Source organism: Pediculus humanus, genomic scaffold (genome assembly GCF_000006295.1).
Source record: "Pediculus humanus corporis 1103172108306 genomic scaffold, whole genome shotgun sequence".
NCBI lineage: Eukaryota > Metazoa > Arthropoda > Insecta > Psocodea > Pediculidae > Pediculus > Pediculus humanus.
In genome coordinates, this window is record NW_002987875.1 from 445,088 (window position 1) to 465,255 (window position 20,168).

Here is a 20,168-nt window from a genome sequence, read left to right on the forward strand (position 1 = left end):
AGTTTTTTGTTTTTCCTTTTTACGGTTTTTTTTACTACAAGTTAAAAACAAAATTTCAAAAAATTGAAAATTTTCTAAAAGCCTTTACAGCGAAAAGTATATATATATGTAAAGTGATATGATTGTATGATAATGTTTGTATGCTTATTACAAGATTATTTTTGATAAAAACTTATATTAAGAACTCATTCAATTACAAAATTTTAAAAAAAAGACCACACCTCCTGCGCCAAGCTAACAAAACTTTTATAATTTTCTTTTTATACATTTAAACCCATAATTTTATAAGCAACGTGATACAAATTTAAATTATATACATGCAATGCTTTTTTTCCTCAGGTACCCTACTTGCATTTATATATATTACAATACAAATAATCGAGTACTTTTATAAAAATAATTTTTTTCAAATATAAAAACACGAGGGATAAGCTGTTTCATGTAAAGGTAATGTCAAAAAAAAAGTGTTTGTACCTTGAGCACAACTTAAAAGTTACAACTAAATGACTATTAAATATTTAAAATTTAAACAATGAGCATGCCGGTAAGGTTAAAAATTAAATGAGAATAAATTAATGTGTAAAATATAAAATAAATTGATTTATTTACCTTTTTCTTTTTTGCTCTTTGTCTTTACTTTCAGCATTTTTAGTTAAATTTTCATCTTTAACAATATCCTCCATTTTAAATTATTTTTTATAGTATTGCCAACAAAAAAAGTTTATTGGCAATATTAACCGCTTTTTTAAATTGATTTTATATGTAGCTAAGAATTCGTAACGTAATTTATGTAATTTGTGTGTATATATTTTTTTTTTTTTAATTATTTTTTTAGAAATTAATATTTTATACATTGAAATTATTTTATTTTATTAAAGCTAACGTTTTAATCATTTTTCTTTAATTAATTTACGTGTCAAATGAAATTTGAGAATATTATTTAAAACAAATAACAAATGCAAGAATATTATTTTACAATATATAACGCACATAATTTTTTTTTTTTTTTTGTGGTTTTATATTGAACCTAAATTATTGTAAAAAATAGTGTGTAAAAGGTATTTTTTTTTTTTTATTGAGAAAATATATTAATTTTTTTTACAATTGATTATTTGTCGACTACCTTTTTAATCATTCTAAATAATTTATTTATAATTATTATTATTATTAATGTATTCTTTTTTTTTTTTTTTCAAACAGAAAAATTTAACTTTATGTTTAGGTTTATGATGGCAATTTAAATTTTTCGTTTTATTATTTCCTTATTACATAGTAGGTTTAGTTAATAGATTTCCGTTTTGTTAAATTGTTTTTTTTTATTTAAAATATGTAAATTGTTGAGGACTTTGATTTGATAAAAAGTGATTATTTATTTCCCCGATTCGAGTCAAAGTTAATCAGTTTGTGACCGGTATTGTTTTTTGACGCTTGGACGTTATTTATAATGTACAAACTAGTTATTTTTCTGTATATGTGCTTACATTTAATACATTCTGAACCTTGTAATTCAAATAATTCAGGGGAGTTAGTATTTACAACAATTGTAAGTAAACAATTTATTATAAATATAAATATAAATAATATGTAATTTTTTTTTTTTTAATAAAAAACATTGTCAAATTTATTAAAAAAAAAAATCATGTTACAGTTTTATCGACATGGAGATCGTATGCCTATTTACACATATGTGAATGATCCCTACAAGAATAATTCATATTGGCCTGCTCCTTGGGGAGAACTCTCAGATGTAAGTTTATATAACATATTTAAAAAAAATTTTTTTTATTATGTAAAAATCTTATGGGTAACCAGTCATGTGTTTGTGTTCATTACAAAAAAATAACATTCACAATCGAGCAATAAAAAATTATTATCAGGAGTGAAATTTTAAATCGTATACAAAAAAAAAATAATCAACTCATTTAAAAATTACATAATTTGATTATGTTGTGTGATATTATATTAAATTTAATGAATACTACTCAACCATATGGATCAAAAAAATATTATGTAATTATTGATAAAAATGTATAAAGTTTTTTTTTTTTTTTTTAAATTGATATTTTTAAACTAATTGATAATATTATCATTATATTTTTAAAACTATTCTTTTCTTATATATAATTATTATCATTATTTCAAAATTAAAAATAATATTAAGGTGTCATGCATGAAAAAAAAAAAAAACTAATTTCGATAATTCAATGAACAGAAATAGAAAAAATTATAACAACACACACATTTAAAATACATAAAATTATAATTAAAATAAAATCTATTCTAATTAGTTTCTATCTGTTATAATTAGTTTTAAAAAGTCATTAAAAATAAATTTAATGTTAAAAAATTTATTTTTAATTTATAATTATTAATAATAATAATTATAGGAATAAAATCATATTGAATAGATGAATTTTTTTTTTTTAAAACTAGCATTTTTATTTATTGTTTATTGAATTGTGTGTGTGTGTGTGTTCGATTGGGTATTGATTAATTAAAAAAAAAAAAAAAAAAAAAAAAAAAAAAAGGAAAATCCCAGATGTGCAAAATTAAATTTTCTTTTCAAAAATTAATGATTTGAAAACAATATAATAAAATGATGCTTTGGTAATTAAAATATTCAGTCGACGTATTAAAAAAAAAAAAATTTAAATTGTTGACGCAATTTTTTTTTTGTTTAAAACAAAAATTTTAATATGGCAAATTGAAAAAAAAAAAAAATATTAAGACACGTTCACACATTCCCACATTTTTTTTAATTAAATTAATAATTAATTAATGCAGGACCATGTCGCACACGCACACACAATCATAAAAAATCAATAAATAAATAAATTTATGTATATATATATATATATATATTTATTAGATCGGTAAAAGGGGTCATTACGAACTTGGAAAATGGTTGAGAAATCGTTACAAGGATTTTCTACCGGAAAAATACAACAGAAACGACATTTACGTTCGTTCGACAGACTATGATAGAACGCTCATGTCGGCCTATAGTAATTTGGCAGGTTTATACGAACCAGAAAATTCCCAAGAAAATTGGAATCCCGATATTAAATGGACTCCGATTCCCGTTCACACGATACCAGAAGTTGAGGATGAGGTAATTATCATCATCATTATCATTTCGGGTACAAAATAAACGAATGACTTTGCAAAAAATTATATTTGTGTCCACAACGATAACGTATATATATATATTTATATACATAAATTGGAAATTTTGATTTGATAACGTATGAGATTTCAAGGTCAACAACCGCTATCATCAAATCAACCCATCTTATCGATAAGAACAGCAAGAAAAATTTTATCTAATGTTTAACCGGTTTTCGCTTTTTTTTTTTGGGGGGATCCCCTGCTGTTGTTCTCATTATTAAGGTCAAATGAGCCGGTTGAGAAAAATAAACGTATAAGGAAAAAAAGATGGATTCCTTAAAATTGTTGGGAGGAATTGTTTTTAATTTTTTTGTATTTTTCAGGTTCTTGCAGGACACAAACCTTGTCCGAAATACGATAGAGAACAAAAGAAAATATTAAATTCGACATTTTTTCAAAAAGTCAACGAAAAACATAAGAAACTCTACGAGTTTTTAACGGAAAAATCCGGTAATAAAATCGCCGACGTGTGGGGAGTGAGCGAAATATACGATATTTTCCTCATTGAAGAAATTTACAATTTCACTTTGCCCCATTGGTCAAAGGGCATATACCCTCAACCTTTGAAAGACCTTTCGGCACTCAGTTTCGCAATACCTTGTTTTACTCGTACGTCAGCAAGATTGAAAATCGGTGAGTTTTTGGCTGGCGGGGGGCGGGGGAAGATGGCGGAAAAAGTCGGATAATTTTTTATAATAATCCATTATCGTTTTTCAGGTCCTCTATTCCAAGAAATATTGGATAACATGGAAAAAAAAATGTCGAATGAAATAAGTCAAAAAGTTTGGATGTATTCGGGACACGATACGACAATCGCAAACATATTACAAGCTCTCGACATGTTTTCACCTCCTCAATGTCCGCCATATTTAAGTATGATATTGTTCGAATTGAGGAAAAAAGAAGATGATTTTTTTGTATCCGTACGTACGCTTTTTTTTTTTTTTTTTCGATTCTTTTGAACGTTGTCTCAGTCACGTAGACGACGCAGAGGACACGAATACCAACTTGAAAAAAAAAAAACGAATTTTTTAACTTTTTCTTCTTCTTGTTTACCTTCTGGCTTTTCGTTTTCTTTTCGATTGATCGATCGATGGATCGATTTGTATTTCAGTTTTAAAGGACGCACGTTTTTTTTTTTTTTAAATGCACGTTTGTCATTGCACGACGCACTTTTTCTTTTTTTCTCTTTTTTCTCTTTCGCACTTTTCTTTCTCTCTTCTTTTACTGCTGCTCCTACTCCTGCATCATCTGTTGTACATATATTTATTTATTTTTTTTTTAAAAGGAGGGGAAATGCAAAACCGTTAACGTAAAAATTTTCAGGTCGATTAAGAAAGAGAGAGATAGATAGATAGAGGATAGAATTAGCGTTCCATTAGACCGAGAAAAACAAATAAAAAAAAAAACCGGAATTAATTGACGAAAACGATTGTTCGAGACAGAGACGAGACCGGAAACGAGAAGAAGAATTTCATCATCATTTTTAAACGGAAATTTTTATGTTTTCCAGATGCACTACAGAAATTCATCGACGGTTTCGCCTTATTTGTTACAAATTCCAGGCTGTGAAAAATTATGCCCGTTCGAAAGATTCAAAGAAATATTATCGTCTTTGATACCTGAAAATTGGAGCCAAGAATGCATGATTTGATGATGGGGGGGGGGGGAAAAGGGAGGGGAAAAGGGGTGCATTTTTGGGAAGGGAGGGGGGGGTGCAAGGATCGAATCTATCCTTGTTCTTTTACACGCACGCACGCACACACAAATATTTGTATATTCCGATAATGTCGCAGTTTTATTAATGTAGGGTTTTTTTTTTTTTTTTTTTTTTTTCGTTTTTTTTCAAACTTGATGCTTTCAAATGCACTACAGGAATTCAAGTTTCGTGCCTCCGTACTTATTGACAATACCCGGCTGTGAAAAATGGTGTCGATATGAAAAATTCAAAAAAATTTTGTCCGAGTTTATAGTCGAGGATTGGGAAAAAGAATGTGAAGAAGAGGGGAATGAAAAATCAATGGGAGGAGAAACGACGATCAATGAAAAATCATCAAGTTCGAGTTTGAGTTTGATAACGGCTTTATCACTCGCCATATTTTGTTTATCAATATTTTTTATATTAAAATTTTATAAAAGTCAAAGGTGGAATCAATCAAAATTTGCTTATTCAATATTAAAAATGGATGTAACAACGTAATAATAATAATAATAATAAATAAATAAATAATAAATAAAAACTTGAATTTTTTTAAAAATAAATTTTCCTTAAGAGAGTGAGAGAGAGATAGAAGACAATAACAAACCCCGACATTTATTAAATACAAATATATTTATATTTATTTACTTATGTATATATATATTAACTAATGAGCAGAATTTTATGGAAAAGTTAAAATTTTAAATTAAAACAAACAAACAAACAAACAAAGAAAACAAACAAAAAAAAAATTAAATAAACACGTAAATGATAATAATGATAATAATAATAAATGAAAAAAAGAAACGTGTACGTAATTTTTAATATTCATTTCGATATTTTTTTTTTTTTTTTAATTTTTTAAATTTTAATATTATCATTATCATTATTATTATTAATATTATTATTATTATTATTATTATTATTACATTTATAAATTTACTAAAAAATTCACTAAGTAAGAGGAAGCACAACGAGAAAAGCCGAAAATTAAAAAAAAAAAAAAAAAAATTAATTTTTCATTTATTATTAATTATATATATATGTATACGAAAGACGTTTTCATAATAATAATAATAATAGTAATAATAATAATGGATAATAATAATGATAATAATGAGCAAGCGAGATAATTATTAGTTTTTTTTTTTTAAATAATTTTTTTTTACATTAACTTTTTTGGCTTTTCTTTAAAAAAAAAAAATAATAATAATAATAATTGGTACGTTTTTTTTTTTTTTCCTTAAAATAATTTTGCAATTAAGAAAAAGTTAAAAGTGAGAAAAAGAGAGAGTGAAAAATAGAGAGAGAAAGGGGAGAGGGTGGGAAAAAACGACAAGTTAATACTTATGGCAATACGACGAAAAAAAAAAAACAATTTATAAATTATCATTAATTATACTGACGCGTTAATATTATTATTATTATTATCATTTAACAATTAATGAAAGGTAATTAATACCTTAAGGTATGAGACGTCCGAAACGACGAAATCGTCGTCATTAACATTTTTGTGCAAGAAAAGTGAGTACGCGTAACGAATTCGGACACACATAAACAACATATACATATTTTTACGTACGATTATTATTATTATCATCATCATCATCATCATCTATATATATATATATATATTATTATTATTATTAATAAATTTTGTTTTTCGTTTCACATACCACAACAACAACAACAACAACACACAAAATTTTCTTTTTATGTTTAAAAAAAAAAAAAAAAAATTAAATTACAACAAAGTATAAAATTAAAGCTTTTAATTTTTTCTCTCATTTTCCTTTTTTCCTTTGACTATAAATAAGAATATATTTATATATATATTCACCGGCTATTATAAATTTGCAAACATTTAAAAACTTTTGCGGCAAGCATATAAAACTTTTTAACAAAAGCTTTTCCCCCGTTCCCCCTCCCCTTCTCCTCCCCCTCCCCCCCACTTATCCTTTTCGAACCCATCTTCGACTTTAAACATTCTCCATTACAAAAAGAAAATATATATATATTAATTAAATGACAAAATTTTTTTGTTTTTTTTTTTGAATTAGAAACAATAATTACAAATCGTAATGATGCGCACTCTCTTCTCGTTTTTTCACACATTCGCGCATAAAATATTTTCCTTATTTACGACAAATTGTCGCGGTTTGACAAAAAAAAAAAGGGGGGATTCTAACAGAAAGCTCGTTATTGTTATTGTTTTTCTTATTGTTGTTCTTTCTCTTCTCCTCACTGTTATTTTTTGTTTCCTTTTATTCGATAGCTTTCGATATGAAATCGATAAATCTTTTCCCGTATTGTTCTGGATCGCATGTCGATATTCCATCGACGTTCGAACCGTATTTGACGGTTTTCGCGGCTTTGGCAGCTTGTTTTTTCACACCGTAATGAGTCAAAACGTCTATTAAAGCTAGAAAATAAATTTCTTTCACTGGAGCATCTGAAAACAAAGTAAAAAAGGTAAACGTTTACGATTCGTGTAAAAAATAATAATAATAATAATAATAAAATTATCCCTTACCCTCTGAACTAGGTACGGCATATATATCAATCTCCGGTATTATTCCTTCGTAAAACATTTGACCCGGAGAATCGGGGGGAGTTATCCTGTTGTAACCGTACCTGAAAAAAAAAATAATACAAAAATAAGAAGCATTATCGACATGAAATTTTTTTAAAATAATAATAATAATGATTAAAACCGACTTTTCGCCTCCTCCGCGATTTTCCAACCCGCTCCCGGAATCGTCATCTTCATCATTATCATCATTTTCATCTTCTTCCCTTTCCAATCTTTCCTTTGTTTCAAGTTCTCCCCGAAGTACGTCGTGGATTCCCAAAAGAAGAGAATAATCCATGAGATGTAACTTGCTCAGAAACTTTAATTGTAAAAAATAAATAATTTTTTTTTAATTCATTTTACAATGTAAATAATAATAATAATGTTAATTTTCCCCCCGTGGAAACTCACCCCGACGTCAGCCGTTAGAGTTTCGAGTAATTTTTCCTTTGCCGAATCCCCGATATGTATTTTCAGTCCTTCCTTAACGAAATCGTTGTCTTTCAATGTGGGTAAGTCTTTTTCTTTCTCTTTTTCCGATGCCTCACGATCAACAGTTGAGCCTTTTAAATCAAATTTTCTAAAATTTACGGAAAAAAAAAACCAACACTTATTGATACCAACACGTGACGTGACAATAATAATGATAACAAAACAAACAAACAAACCTGTGGATAGCAAGATGATTACTAAAAACGTTTCTCATAGCAACTAAATAATGTTCGACACCGTCCACCGTCAGTCTGTACATTCCCAAATATTGTGGCAATAATGTTTTCCCATGCCTTTCGACAATATACTACAAAGAAAAACAAAAACAGCAATTTTTTTTTAACGGTTTTCAACAGAAATTACATTCATATATATATATCAAACTAATATTAATAATGGGGGGGGGGAAGGAAAGGGGGAAGGGGAAAACACTCACGGGATGATAATGTTTTAAAAACGAATGCATTCTCTCGACTTCTTCGCTTGTCATCGTTTTCAATATAAATAATCGATCGTAACTTTGATAAAATCTGGCTCCACTTTTACCCGGCGAATCCATTGAATTCGGTTGAGACCTAAAAAAAAAAAATAAAATAAAAACGACAGAAATCAATAAAAATAAAATTTACGATCCGGAGAAAGAGAGAGAGAGAGAGAGAGAGAGAGAGAGAAAATCTGCTTGCGCCAAAACAAAAAAAAAAAAAATAAATAAATAAAAATCATTGAAAATCAGTTGACAAAAAAAACCATTTAAAAATTTATTATGGAAAATAATGATGATAAAAAAAAAAAAAACCGTTACTCGTGAATTTAAATATTCTCCCCAAAAAAAAAAAAAAAAAAAAATATGAAAATCAAAGCTCGCGAGAGAGAGAGAGAGAGAGAAAACGCGTTGTTAATATTTCATAATAATGATGATGATGGTGGGGGTCGTGTTAGTGCTCGAGATGTTACGTAATATCTAACGCATTTATTTAAAACAGGTGGCTGTTGACAGTTTGACCAACTGTTGAAACCGTTCAAACAACTTAACGAAACGAAAATTTTTTTTTTTTTTTTTTTTATTAAATTTGTCTGTGTTGTCGGCCCAAAAAAAAAAAAAAAAATTAAAGTAAAAACATTTTATACCCGATGGTTTAAATAAAAGAAGTAATAGTGCAAAGCGTTATTTTTTATCAATTTAAAAAAAAAAAATTAAATAGCCACTACACCACTTTTAAGCGCAATCCAAGCAAAAAAAAAAAAAAAAAAAAAAAATTAATTAATTGGGGGGAGGGGGGGGAAAGCGGCCCCCCGATGATCTGCATTAAAAAAATTAAAAAACTTTTCCAAAATCGCTTTCTTATGTACATTGCAAATGGCAAAAATTGTTATGAAAAGATCAGAGTCCTATCGTCGGATCTTCAAAAGGGTTAATCATTATTATTATTATTATTATTATTATTATTATTTTATTAATGTGAATTTTCAACTTTTTTTTCTTTTTTTTTTTTATTTTTAAAAACTACCTCAACTTGATTTTTTGAACGGATAATAAATTTTTCGGGCTTGAAAATGTCGAAGATCTTTGCACTGAGCACTCCTTTAGTTTCTCCCTATCGGGATTCAGTGTTACGTAGCTTTCTTTTTCAGTGAATCTGACGGTTAGAAAAAATAAATATACACATGTATTTATATATGTATGTATAAACAATCACTCACGCACACGCACGCACCCACACGCACATAATAAACATTGTTTTACAAGGCGTTTTTAAATGGTTTCCCAATTTAATAATTCCCCAATTCGTGAAAACTTAATAAAATTTTCTTTTCCCATATATTATTTACATATCAATTTGTTAAATTATTATTAATAATAATAATAATACATAAAATGTCGGAAAATTTTTCGTTCACGACAGACAAAGACAGATAGAGAGAAAGGGGGAGAGAGAGAGAGAGAGAGAGAGAGAGAGAGGTAGAAAGAAAAACCTTCATACGAAATTTTCTCCTTAACCTTCTTACCTTGTCATGGATTCTTTATATTCTTGATCGTCGATTGAAAATCTTTCCCTTAAATTTCTGAACACTAACGGACAATATTCCTTCACTTTGAAATGAGAAGGCATATTTTCCCTGAAAATGAAAAAACAGAAAAATTAATAAAAAAATTAATAAAAAAAACATTTTTGCAAAAATTCTACAAAGGGGAAGGTGTAGGTGTAGGTGTGTGTGTGTGTGTGTGTGTGTGCAACTTCATTTTTCTCCACAAAAGACAATTACAACAAACAATTTTTTCACGATTGTTTTTAAGTCTCAACAAACAAAAACAAATCAATAATAATAATAATAATAATGGTAATCAAATCGAATCGAATTCAACACACGCAATCTCATCTCTCTCTTTTTTTTTACACACACACACACATGGGAAGAAACCATTTTTGAAATGGTTTGTTTATTTGTTTGTTTGTTTGTTTGTCATTGCCAATTTGAAATTATTTAACCATTCTTAAAAACCGCAACAAATCGTAATAATAATAATAATAATCGTTTACATTTATTATATTTTTCTTCTGTTGTTTAAGAAGTGAGTGAGTGAGAGAGAGAGAGAGAGAAATATCCTTGAATTTTAAAAAATATTTTATTGATGCGTTCTTTAACTTCTTTATTAAACATTCAACCATTGTAATTTATTATTATGCGATGCCAGAATATAGATAACAAACGAAAAAATGGTTGTTTTCAAATCGTATTATCATACTTTTAATACAAAACATGGAGAAAACAACAACAACAACAACAACAACAAAAATCATAATAGTGGTTGTTGTGATGATAATAATAATAACGACAATACCGCAAATTCAAAAAACCGTCATAAAATTTTACCTTTGTTTTGTTTTTTTTTTTTTTTTTTTTTTTTTTTAAACGTGATTCAAACCTTACATAACAACTCATAATTTAAAGGAATCAAAAAATAAATAAATAAATAAAAAATCGATTTAAATAATTAATGGAAAATGAAAAAAAAAAAAAAAAAAATATTTGAACCAGTTTTTCAAAATATGACAAACAAACATAAGAGAATATTATTTCTCATTGGATGATATGGTCCATATACAATGAATGATGATGATAATGATGATAAAGATTCAATAAAAAGAAATAACGCAAAATAAGTACAATAATAATAATAATAATAACAATAACAACAACAACAACAGTCGCAAAATGATTATTTACATATAAATTGTGATAAGGAATTAAATGATAATAATAATAATAAAAACATGACAGACAAATTGTCGTCGTCGTCGTCGTCGTTATATTTTTCAAAATGAGTCTCATTTAAAAAAACAGAAAAAATAAAAGAAAATTATCATTATTATAAATAAGTAACAAATTATTTGAATATATATATATATATAAATGATAATTTTCAATGTTATTCACACTTTTTTCTTTATAATGAGACAATGACCTAAAATAAGGTATGAATCAAACAATAGGTTTAACACAAAGTCTTTATTGATAAGATTGTACTTTGTAATTGTTATTAATAAAAAATTATTTTTCACGTTTAAAAATTGTTTACAAGACAATTTTTCAAATCATTACAGATTAATATTATTATTATTATTTTTAAGAATGAGAATTTGGATGGTCTCGGTTAAAATTTTTCAGGAATTTTCTTTTTGTTTTATGTAATTGGGACGTGATATTTTACGGGCAGATTTTCAATTTTCCTCATTTTAAACGCAAAAAGAGGGATGTATCTATCCATACATGATGAAATGAAAGTAATAATACTTGTCACGCAAATGTTATAGAAAAAAAAAAAAAACAAGTCAAAACCTTTTCGAATGAAAATAATACAAAGTTATCGAATGTCAAAATGAAAATTTAATAACTTATTCCAATTTTAAGGTTAATCATACAACACTGACAATAAATCTATCTATCTTTTAAAAAATATCGTTATCGATTGTAGAAAAAAATTTACATGTAAAACCATTGTTTAAAAAAAATTATTATTATTATTTTCAGAATTACAAATTCGTGTAAATATTTTATGTATTATTAAATTATTTATAAATTATTCTCGCTTCCTTCTTGGAAAAAAAAAAAAAAAAAAAAAAAAAAATTAATTTATCCCTAATTATTATAATTAACAATGCAATTAATGAACATTCAAGGTTTTTTCAAAATTCAATATTAAAAAATATATAGTATTTTCCTTTTTTTTTTTTTTTTTTTTTTCTACATTCGATTCGATTAAATAAATATTATTATTAATATTATTCAGAATTGTGCAAGTCGAAACATAAATGATAAATGATTAATGATGAGGTTTTTTTTTTTTAAATTAATTATATATATATATATTGTAATATACTCACTTATTAAATAAATGATTGTCAACTTTGAGTTTTGAAAATGCTCTAAAGTCATCAGGTAAAAGCATGACTGGTATTGTAACATGACTTAATTCGTTTATCTGAAATTATAAAAATAATTTTAGTTAAAAAAAAACTTAACTTTATCATAAAACACGAAGAAGAAAATCAAATTTTACATCATGTTTAATTTTTAATCACTATTGAAAATGGTAATTTTGTTTGTTTGAATAGTTAAAAACAAAGCAAATGATGTTTTATACGGTAGCAAATTTAAGATCAAACAATTTTATTTCGAATTTGAAAGTGTAATGCTAACAATTTGTAAAATTTTCTTTCGATTGTAATTCCCAAGCGAATAAAAATATCTATTTTATTTTAATATCATTGAATTTATTTATATGTATCAATTGATAACATTAATAGCACAGGCACTGATATAAATTTAAAATAAATAATTCTGAATTAAATGAAAAGGGTTTACAAAAAAAAAGAAAAAAGTCACTAGTCAACGGTTAATAGATAATATTGGGCGTGAAATTATATTACTTACTGTATGATTGACACCCCACATAAAAACAGACAATATTGGTTCATTGGCACGAAATAATTTAACTTTTTGATGTTTGACTCTGAAATGTTTTTTCTTTAATTTGCTGAGTCCCGTTTGAGTTTGCACTCCACTCATTTTTTTTTTTTTTTTTTTTCTTTTTTAAGTTGACTTTTTAAATTATTTTAACGCTAAACCACACCTAATTGAAACGAAAAATTTTATTTTTAAACATTATAAAATGTTTTCGGCTTTTTTATTTTTATAAATGACAAATAAATCTTTTCCCTTATGAACCAATAAACAAATGTAAAACTTAAAAAATCATAGTTTAATAAAAAAAAATTTTTTTATTTCATTGCATTTATTTCAACTTGGTACTTGCTAACTAGAGGCATCCATCTTAATTACTGAAATCATTCAAAGGAAATTTTTCCTTTTATATCTTTCAAATAATCATGGAACCGTATATGTTGTTATCAGAATATAATATTTTATTAATTATTAATAATAATCCGTGTAATAATTTTTTCAAGACTAGATTTTTTATTTTAAAAAATATCAAAACTTTATTTTGGATAAACTTTGACTATGTGTTGTGTGGTAACATTGTATTTCCCCTCTTGCAATTATAAAAAATTCCTCAACGATTATTTAATTACACATCTTCTAATATCGTTTAAATTAATGAAAAGGGTAAATTAAAAAAATTAATTATTAAGAATTTTATCATGTTTTATTTTTATCATATTCTTACTTAACAATAGTTCATTTTTCTCCCCACTACTTCAATTAAATACGACCACAGAAAAGTTTACATTTAGTTTTTTGTAAAATATTTAATTTGCTAAATCACTGTAATTAATATATATATATATATAAAAAAAAAAACCTCCCTAGTATTGAAATATTTACTTTAGTTTTATAAAATATTTGTAAATTTAATATCATTCAAATTGATGGCTTAAATAAAAAAAAAAAAAAGGCGAAATGCGGGAAAAACATATTTCATTTGATACATGAAAAAAATTACTGATTAAAAAAAAACAAAAACAAAATTTGTTCTCGGAATTTTCAACCGTTGATTCTTTGATAATTCATATTGTGTAAGTTAAAACAGCAGCCGTTTACTACATCTCATCCTTGACCGGTAAATTATTTAAGAAAATTCTTCAATTAAAATTACAAATAATTGATAATACATAAATACATTTCTGGGCTTATGCTGATTTAGCAAGAGTTTCAGCCTTGGCTACAACTTCTTCGATTGGCCCTACCATATAAAACGCAACCTCTGGAAGATGGTCGTATTCACCTTTCAAAATCTGCGAAAAACCCTAAGAAAAAAAATTGGAAAAAAAATTTTAAATAAATAACAAATAATTAAATTATACGAAATTATTATCAATTTCAATTAATTACTTTGATGGTTTCTTGAAGTGGAACTAATTTTCCAGCGTGACCGGTGAAAACTTCAGCAACTTGGAAAGGTTGAGAAAGGAAACGTTGAATTTTTCTCGCTCTAGCAACAGTCAATTTATCATCTTCTGACAATTCATCCATACCCAAAATAGCAATAATATCTTGAAGCGATTTGTAATCCTACAAAATGAAAAAATAAAGAAAAAAAATATTAAAAACGGTTACCACACAACAACAAACCCATACAACACATTTGAAACCTGGAAAATATACCTGTAATATCTTTTGTACACCTCTAGCAATGTTGTAATGTTCAGCTCCGATAATGTTGGGATCCATAATACGAGATGTTGAATCCAATGGATCGACAGCGGGGTAAATTCCTAATTCAGCAATGGCTCTAGACAATACCGTGGTAGCGTCCAAGTGAGCGAAAGTAGTAGCAGGAGCAGGATCAGTTAAGTCGTCAGCGGGTACGTAAATGGCTTGTACTGATGTAATAGATCCCTTTTTAGTTGTCGTGATACGTTCTTGCATAGTACCCATGTCAGTGGCCAAAGTTGGTTGATAACCGACAGCAGACGGAATACGACCCAACAAAGCTGATACCTATAAATATTAAATAGTTTTAAAATTAAATGTCGAACCTTACAAAGAAAAAAAAACTTGTTTTTTAACTCTTAACAAACCTCTGAACCAGCTTGGGTAAATCTAAAAATGTTGTCGATAAAAAGCAATACATCTTGTCCTTCTTGATCTCTGAAATATTCAGCAACAGTCAATCCAGTCAAAGCAACTCGAGCTCTAGCGCCTGGTGGTTCATTCATTTGTCCGTATACAAGCGCTACCTGTTTTGGGTAGTAAAAAGTGATTTTAAAAAAATTAAAAAACAAATGCTTGGTAGCAAAATGTGTGAATTATACCTTAGAAGTTTTATCTTTCAAAGAAATGACTCCAGATTCAATCATTTCGTGGTAGAGATCGTTTCCTTCTCTTGTTCTTTCACCGACACCAGCAAATACTGAATAACCTCCGTGAGCTTTAGCAACATTGTTAATAAGCTCCATAATTAATACAGTTTTTCCTACTCCGGCACCTCCGAATAATCCTGCCAAAAAGACATAAATTTATTTTTATTTTTGCTCATCATTGCTCAAGACAATCAAATTTTAATTGTATTGTTTCTTACCAATTTTACCACCCTTGGCATATGGAGCCAAAAGATCTACTACTTTAATACCAGTTACCAAAATTTCTTGCTCGACACTCATGTCAACAAATTCTGGAGCTTCAGCATGAATGGCAGCAAATTTATCAGTTTTGATTGGTCCTCTTTCATCAATAGGTTCACCTAATACATATAAAAAAAATAAATACAATGAAAGTTAAACATTAAAAAAGTTATGAAAAAAAATTGGTAATAAAGAGGATATCTAACCAATCACATTCATAATTCTTCCCAAAGTTTCAGCTCCAACAGGAATACGAATTGGATATCCAGTATCTGTTACTACTTGACCTCTAACAAGACCTTCAGTACCATCCATGGCAATAGTTCTAACAGTGTTTTCACCTAAAAAAAATTATGATTTTTAAAATGTAATTCCAATTGCCATTATATTTTATCGAGATAAAAAATAATTTACCCAAATGTTGAGCAACCTCCAAAATTAGCCTGGGCGATCTATTGGAAACTTCCAAAGCATTTAGAATGGCGGGTAAATTTTCATCAAATTGTACATCCACAACAGCACCAATTACAGCTACAATTTTACCTGAGGTTCCCTTTCCTGCCTTAGCAGCAGGAGCAGTTGCATATTCAGATTTTGATTTATCTTAAATTGAAATCAAAATTTAAAGTTAAAAATTTTTAATTTTGCATATATATATTTATTTAATATTCTATCTGAATTCAAATTTTGTTGCAAGAGGAAAAGGAAGGAAAACAAACCCTGTGATTTTGGTTTATCGTCTTCTTTACATTTTTCATCATCATCATCAGTTGGACCGAAGACAGAATCAAAGGAAAGTAAGCCTTTAGGAAAAGGTGTAAAGGAATATAAAAAAATTTGAATTAGTGATTATCTGAGGATATATTAAAAAAAGAAAAGAAATTATACATAATAAAAAATTTATAATTTTAATTTTTCAATATATGAGAAATAATTCAAGTAATATAAGAAAAAAAAAAAAAATCATCGAAAAATCATTGAAAAAGGAAAAAATTTTCAGGTACGTTCCTAAATTTATAAGAAGCATTATCAGCAAAGAATTCTGGTATGGAAAATAACTTGAATAGGGATAACAAAAATTTTAAAAATTTTAAAATACGTTAAATTTTTACAAATAAATGCAAATATTACGATTAAATGTCTATTTAGTACCTAAATAAATTATTTAATATTAATTTTTTCAAGTTATAGGAGGTATGAGAGCCTGTAATAATTTCGAGTTGACCTAACCACACCGAGCACCGATAATATTTAAGCAATATATATAATTATTATGTTACTTACGGGTTCCAGTTATTGCAGAAAATACTTTAAGAGCTTCATTTTGGATGTTTGGGGTCTTAACGGCCCTCAAAACACCCGAAGCCGCTCTTGAAACGGCACTTAACATTATTTCAGCTGCAGTGAAAAAAACCAAGAACAAAATGGCAGCCTGAAAAATTTTTTTGTCGTCTGCTAAAATTTGCGTTACTTTATTATCACCTTATTTTTCTATATTTATATTTTACTTTTCAATTGTCTGTTATTTAAAATTTAAAATTTAAAAAAAAATATTTTTTTTTGTTTTTAATATAAAAAAAATATAACCGTTAATTTATAATTTGTTTATAAAACTTATAAAATACAGTTTTTTTTTTTATTATTAAATTAGTACGAATGCATTATAATATTGTAATATTATATAATATGTTTTAATATTTGTTTGAATTTTTAAAATTAAATAAATATTTTGGATATCTAAATAATAAAAAAAATATATAATACTGAAAATTATATTCCTAACGTATTTTTACTTTATTTGTTTATTTTTTATTTTTAAACTTTAAAAATATATAGTGTTAAAGAAACGCGACAACCTGCGAAATTTTTCACGTTTAATATAATTTGAGATTTTTCGCCCAAATTTAAAAAAAAAAAAAAAACCGTACAATAATATGTAAACCTTAATATTTAATAAAAACATTTTTAAGCTTAACTCACAATTTTTATTTTTCTATTAAATTTATACTAAAATGTAATAAAATAAATTTAAAGTTTTTTTTTTTTTTTTTGAAACAGAAATTTTATTAACTTTAAGAAAATGTTTTTTTTTTTTTTTTTTTTAAGCTCAACCTTTAATTTAATTTTAACGAAAATGAGTTTTTTTTTTTTTTTTTTTTTTTTTTAAATCTTAAATCTGAACAATGTATATTTATTATTTTTTATATAATTACATATAAATTAAGATAAATGTTGTTTATCAATAAGCTTATTATAATTTAATAATATAAAGTTATTTTAAAAGATTATATAAAGTTTATTATCATTTCAACCTAAACAAAACTTCCCGTGGAAAAAATTATGATTAAAAAAAAAGAAAAAGTGAAAAAAACGACATAAAAAATAAGATTTATTTCTAAATGAATAAAAATATTATGGAGAGGTAATAAGTATTGCAAAAAGAAATACGTTCATCTGGTTCATACAAAATTGTCAAAGGAAACTATCGTCACTTGTAAAAGGAAAAAATTATGTATGGTGTCAGTAATATGTTGGAAAAAATTGGGCCTACGATCTATGAGAGTATTCTCGAGCCGGCCGTAAATTATAAAATATAATTTTATTATTTATTTATTTTTTATTATTACATAAATGCTTTAATATTTTGTGATATTTAATTTTTTAGTTACTAATGTGATATATATTAAACGTTACTTTATTAATAAATAAGTAAGTTAGTTTTTGTATAAAATAGTTTTACACAGTGAATAACCGTGTGCGGTGGAGGGGAATCATATGAGATTATTAACTGCAAAATTTATATAAATTAAAAATTTTAATTTTTGTATTAAATTGTCATTTATAAAAAATGTATTTTATTTAAAACTCATTATATAAAAAATTTTTTTACAAAAAAAGGTAATCGAGCCTGCGTCTTTTAAAATAATCAATAAAAATTTTAGGAAAAGGCGGGGAAATTTTGCCGCGACAATAATCATTGCTCTCTCATATATCTTTTTTTGTCGAAAAATTACTTTGAACATTTTCCATTTGATAAATTTTTAAAAAAATATTTTACTTGTCAAAATCTAATTTACAATTTAAAATACCTCATACATATTTTCATTTTGACTTATTTTAAATTAGTTTAATTTTTATTAGAGGTTAGAATTTTTTTCTTACTTTTAAAACCACCTTATCACATACTCTTTTTACATGTAGAACAAAATTCAAAGAAATTAAACACTTGTTATACACTCTTTTTATATGTATTAATAAATTTTGATCATTATATTTAATTATATAAATAAGAGAATTTTTACTTTTTATTTAATACAATACAGATTATTTATTTAGTTGCAGATAATTATTTAAGATTGAAGACAGACAGTCATATCAAAATATTTAAAAAATGTATTTAGAAGCATAAAATGTTAGCCGATGTTTTATTACCTTGAAAAATCACTGCCACATTAAGGTAATTTAATTTAAAATTATATTTTATGCATGCACTGCTTCTATTTTGTGGATTTTCTTTATTTTTTATGTTTAAAATGTAACAACTGTCAACTGTGTGTAACAAATACCAAAACTATATATTATTAAAAAAACTTTTCTTGTTTCGATGTTAATATAAAGTATTAAGTATACTTTATTATAGATTAGTTTTAATTTTTTATATCAAGTACAACTAAAACAGTATAAATAGGTATAAAATAAGGTATATAAATTTAAAAAGATAAAATTTAAAAAGTATTATCTCATAAAAAACTTATTGGTGATTGTATTTAAACATGTTTCGAATTCATTTTTAATTTTTTTTTTTGGGCGATAAGTACTCTTCATCTTAAAACAAATATTAAATTTAATTAATTTTTTTGGCTATCTCTAGTGTTCTTAAAAAAAATAAGAAAAACAATTTTTTTACTTACTTTTAATTATCTATTACTAATATTATTAAAAAAAAAAAAAAAAAAACATAAAAATTTTCATTTTATTAATTTTACTCGTCAAGATATCAGATGCTATCTTATCATCATTAATAAATTTTATTTTAAAATATATATTAATTAATATAATATAGGGAAAAAAAAAATTTTTTGAAAGGCAAATTTTTTTCAAGTACTTATCGAGTTTTTTTTTTTTAAATTGACAATGTTTTAATATTTAAAAAAATAAATTAAATTTAAATTTAAATAATTTAAATTTAATTTTGTTTTGTCGAATAAAATTTCATTTAAAAATATTTTAATTTTATTCAATGTAGAGAAAAAAAAAAACATTTTTAAAAATTTTAATATACTTTTCGAACAATTTTTATGTTTTGTTTTGTGTGTGGAAATAATATTGAGGGGGGGGGGTTTAGCTAGCTATATAGTTACAATCAAATTTATTATTATTATTAGTTTATTAAAAAATTTTAATTGCTTGTCGTACACAAAAAGGGTTTTTCAAAAATTTAAGGTAAACTAATCAACTCATAATAATAATATTTTTTTTTATGTGTCTTTTATAAAAAAAAAAAAAAACAATCACCAAAAGTAATAATTTAATTAATAATAATAATAATAATAATAACGGGTAATTTTTTTTTTTCTGGTCGACACCACGTATATCATATTACTCAATAAGTAATTATAACATTAATTAATTTTTTTTCTCTCTCACACTC

General features: G+C 25.6%; 4 protein-coding genes across 4 annotated transcripts; 2 read left to right on the forward strand and 2 right to left on the reverse strand.

Annotated features, from left to right (window-relative positions):
* Window positions 1-1,639: 1,639 nt before the first annotated feature.
* On the forward strand, window positions 1,640-4,822 carry Phum_PHUM576780 (Prostatic acid phosphatase precursor, putative; the record flags this gene model as incomplete). The annotated part of the gene is made up of 5 exons (XM_002432159.1): window positions 1,640-1,747; window positions 2,870-3,112; window positions 3,492-3,801; window positions 3,886-4,091; window positions 4,682-4,822. 5 exons carry the CDS (start codon window positions 1,640-1,642, stop codon window positions 4,820-4,822), a joined length of 1,008 nt encoding a protein of 335 aa, XP_002432204.1.
* A 210-nt stretch (window positions 4,823-5,032) lies between these two features.
* Phum_PHUM576790 (uncharacterized protein) lies at window positions 5,033-5,348 on the forward strand (the record flags this gene model as incomplete). Its single annotated transcript, XM_002432160.1, has 2 exons — window positions 5,033-5,231; window positions 5,308-5,348. 2 exons carry the CDS (start codon window positions 5,033-5,035, stop codon window positions 5,346-5,348), a joined length of 240 nt encoding a protein of 79 aa, XP_002432205.1.
* Window positions 5,349-7,131: 1,783 nt separating this feature from the next.
* Phum_PHUM576800 (Phosphatidylinositol-4-phosphate 5-kinase type-2 alpha, putative) lies at window positions 7,132-13,001 on the reverse strand (the record flags this gene model as incomplete). Its single annotated transcript, XM_002432161.1, has 9 exons — window positions 7,132-7,310; window positions 7,401-7,501; window positions 7,613-7,758; window positions 7,851-8,019; window positions 8,108-8,238; window positions 8,368-8,506; window positions 9,939-10,049; window positions 12,317-12,414; window positions 12,867-13,001. The coding sequence occupies 9 exons, from the start codon at window positions 12,999-13,001 to the stop codon at window positions 7,132-7,134; spliced, it is 1,209 nt and encodes a 402-aa protein (XP_002432206.1).
* Window positions 13,002-14,083: 1,082 nt separating this feature from the next.
* Phum_PHUM576810 (ATP synthase subunit beta, putative) lies at window positions 14,084-16,907 on the reverse strand (the record flags this gene model as incomplete). The annotated part of the gene is made up of 10 exons (XM_002432162.1): window positions 14,084-14,200; window positions 14,286-14,465; window positions 14,559-14,894; window positions 14,975-15,133; window positions 15,209-15,393; window positions 15,475-15,636; window positions 15,724-15,858; window positions 15,932-16,120; window positions 16,237-16,320; window positions 16,802-16,907. 10 exons carry the CDS (start codon window positions 16,905-16,907, stop codon window positions 14,084-14,086), a joined length of 1,653 nt encoding a protein of 550 aa, XP_002432207.1.
* Between the last annotated feature and the right edge of the window lie 3,261 nt (window positions 16,908-20,168).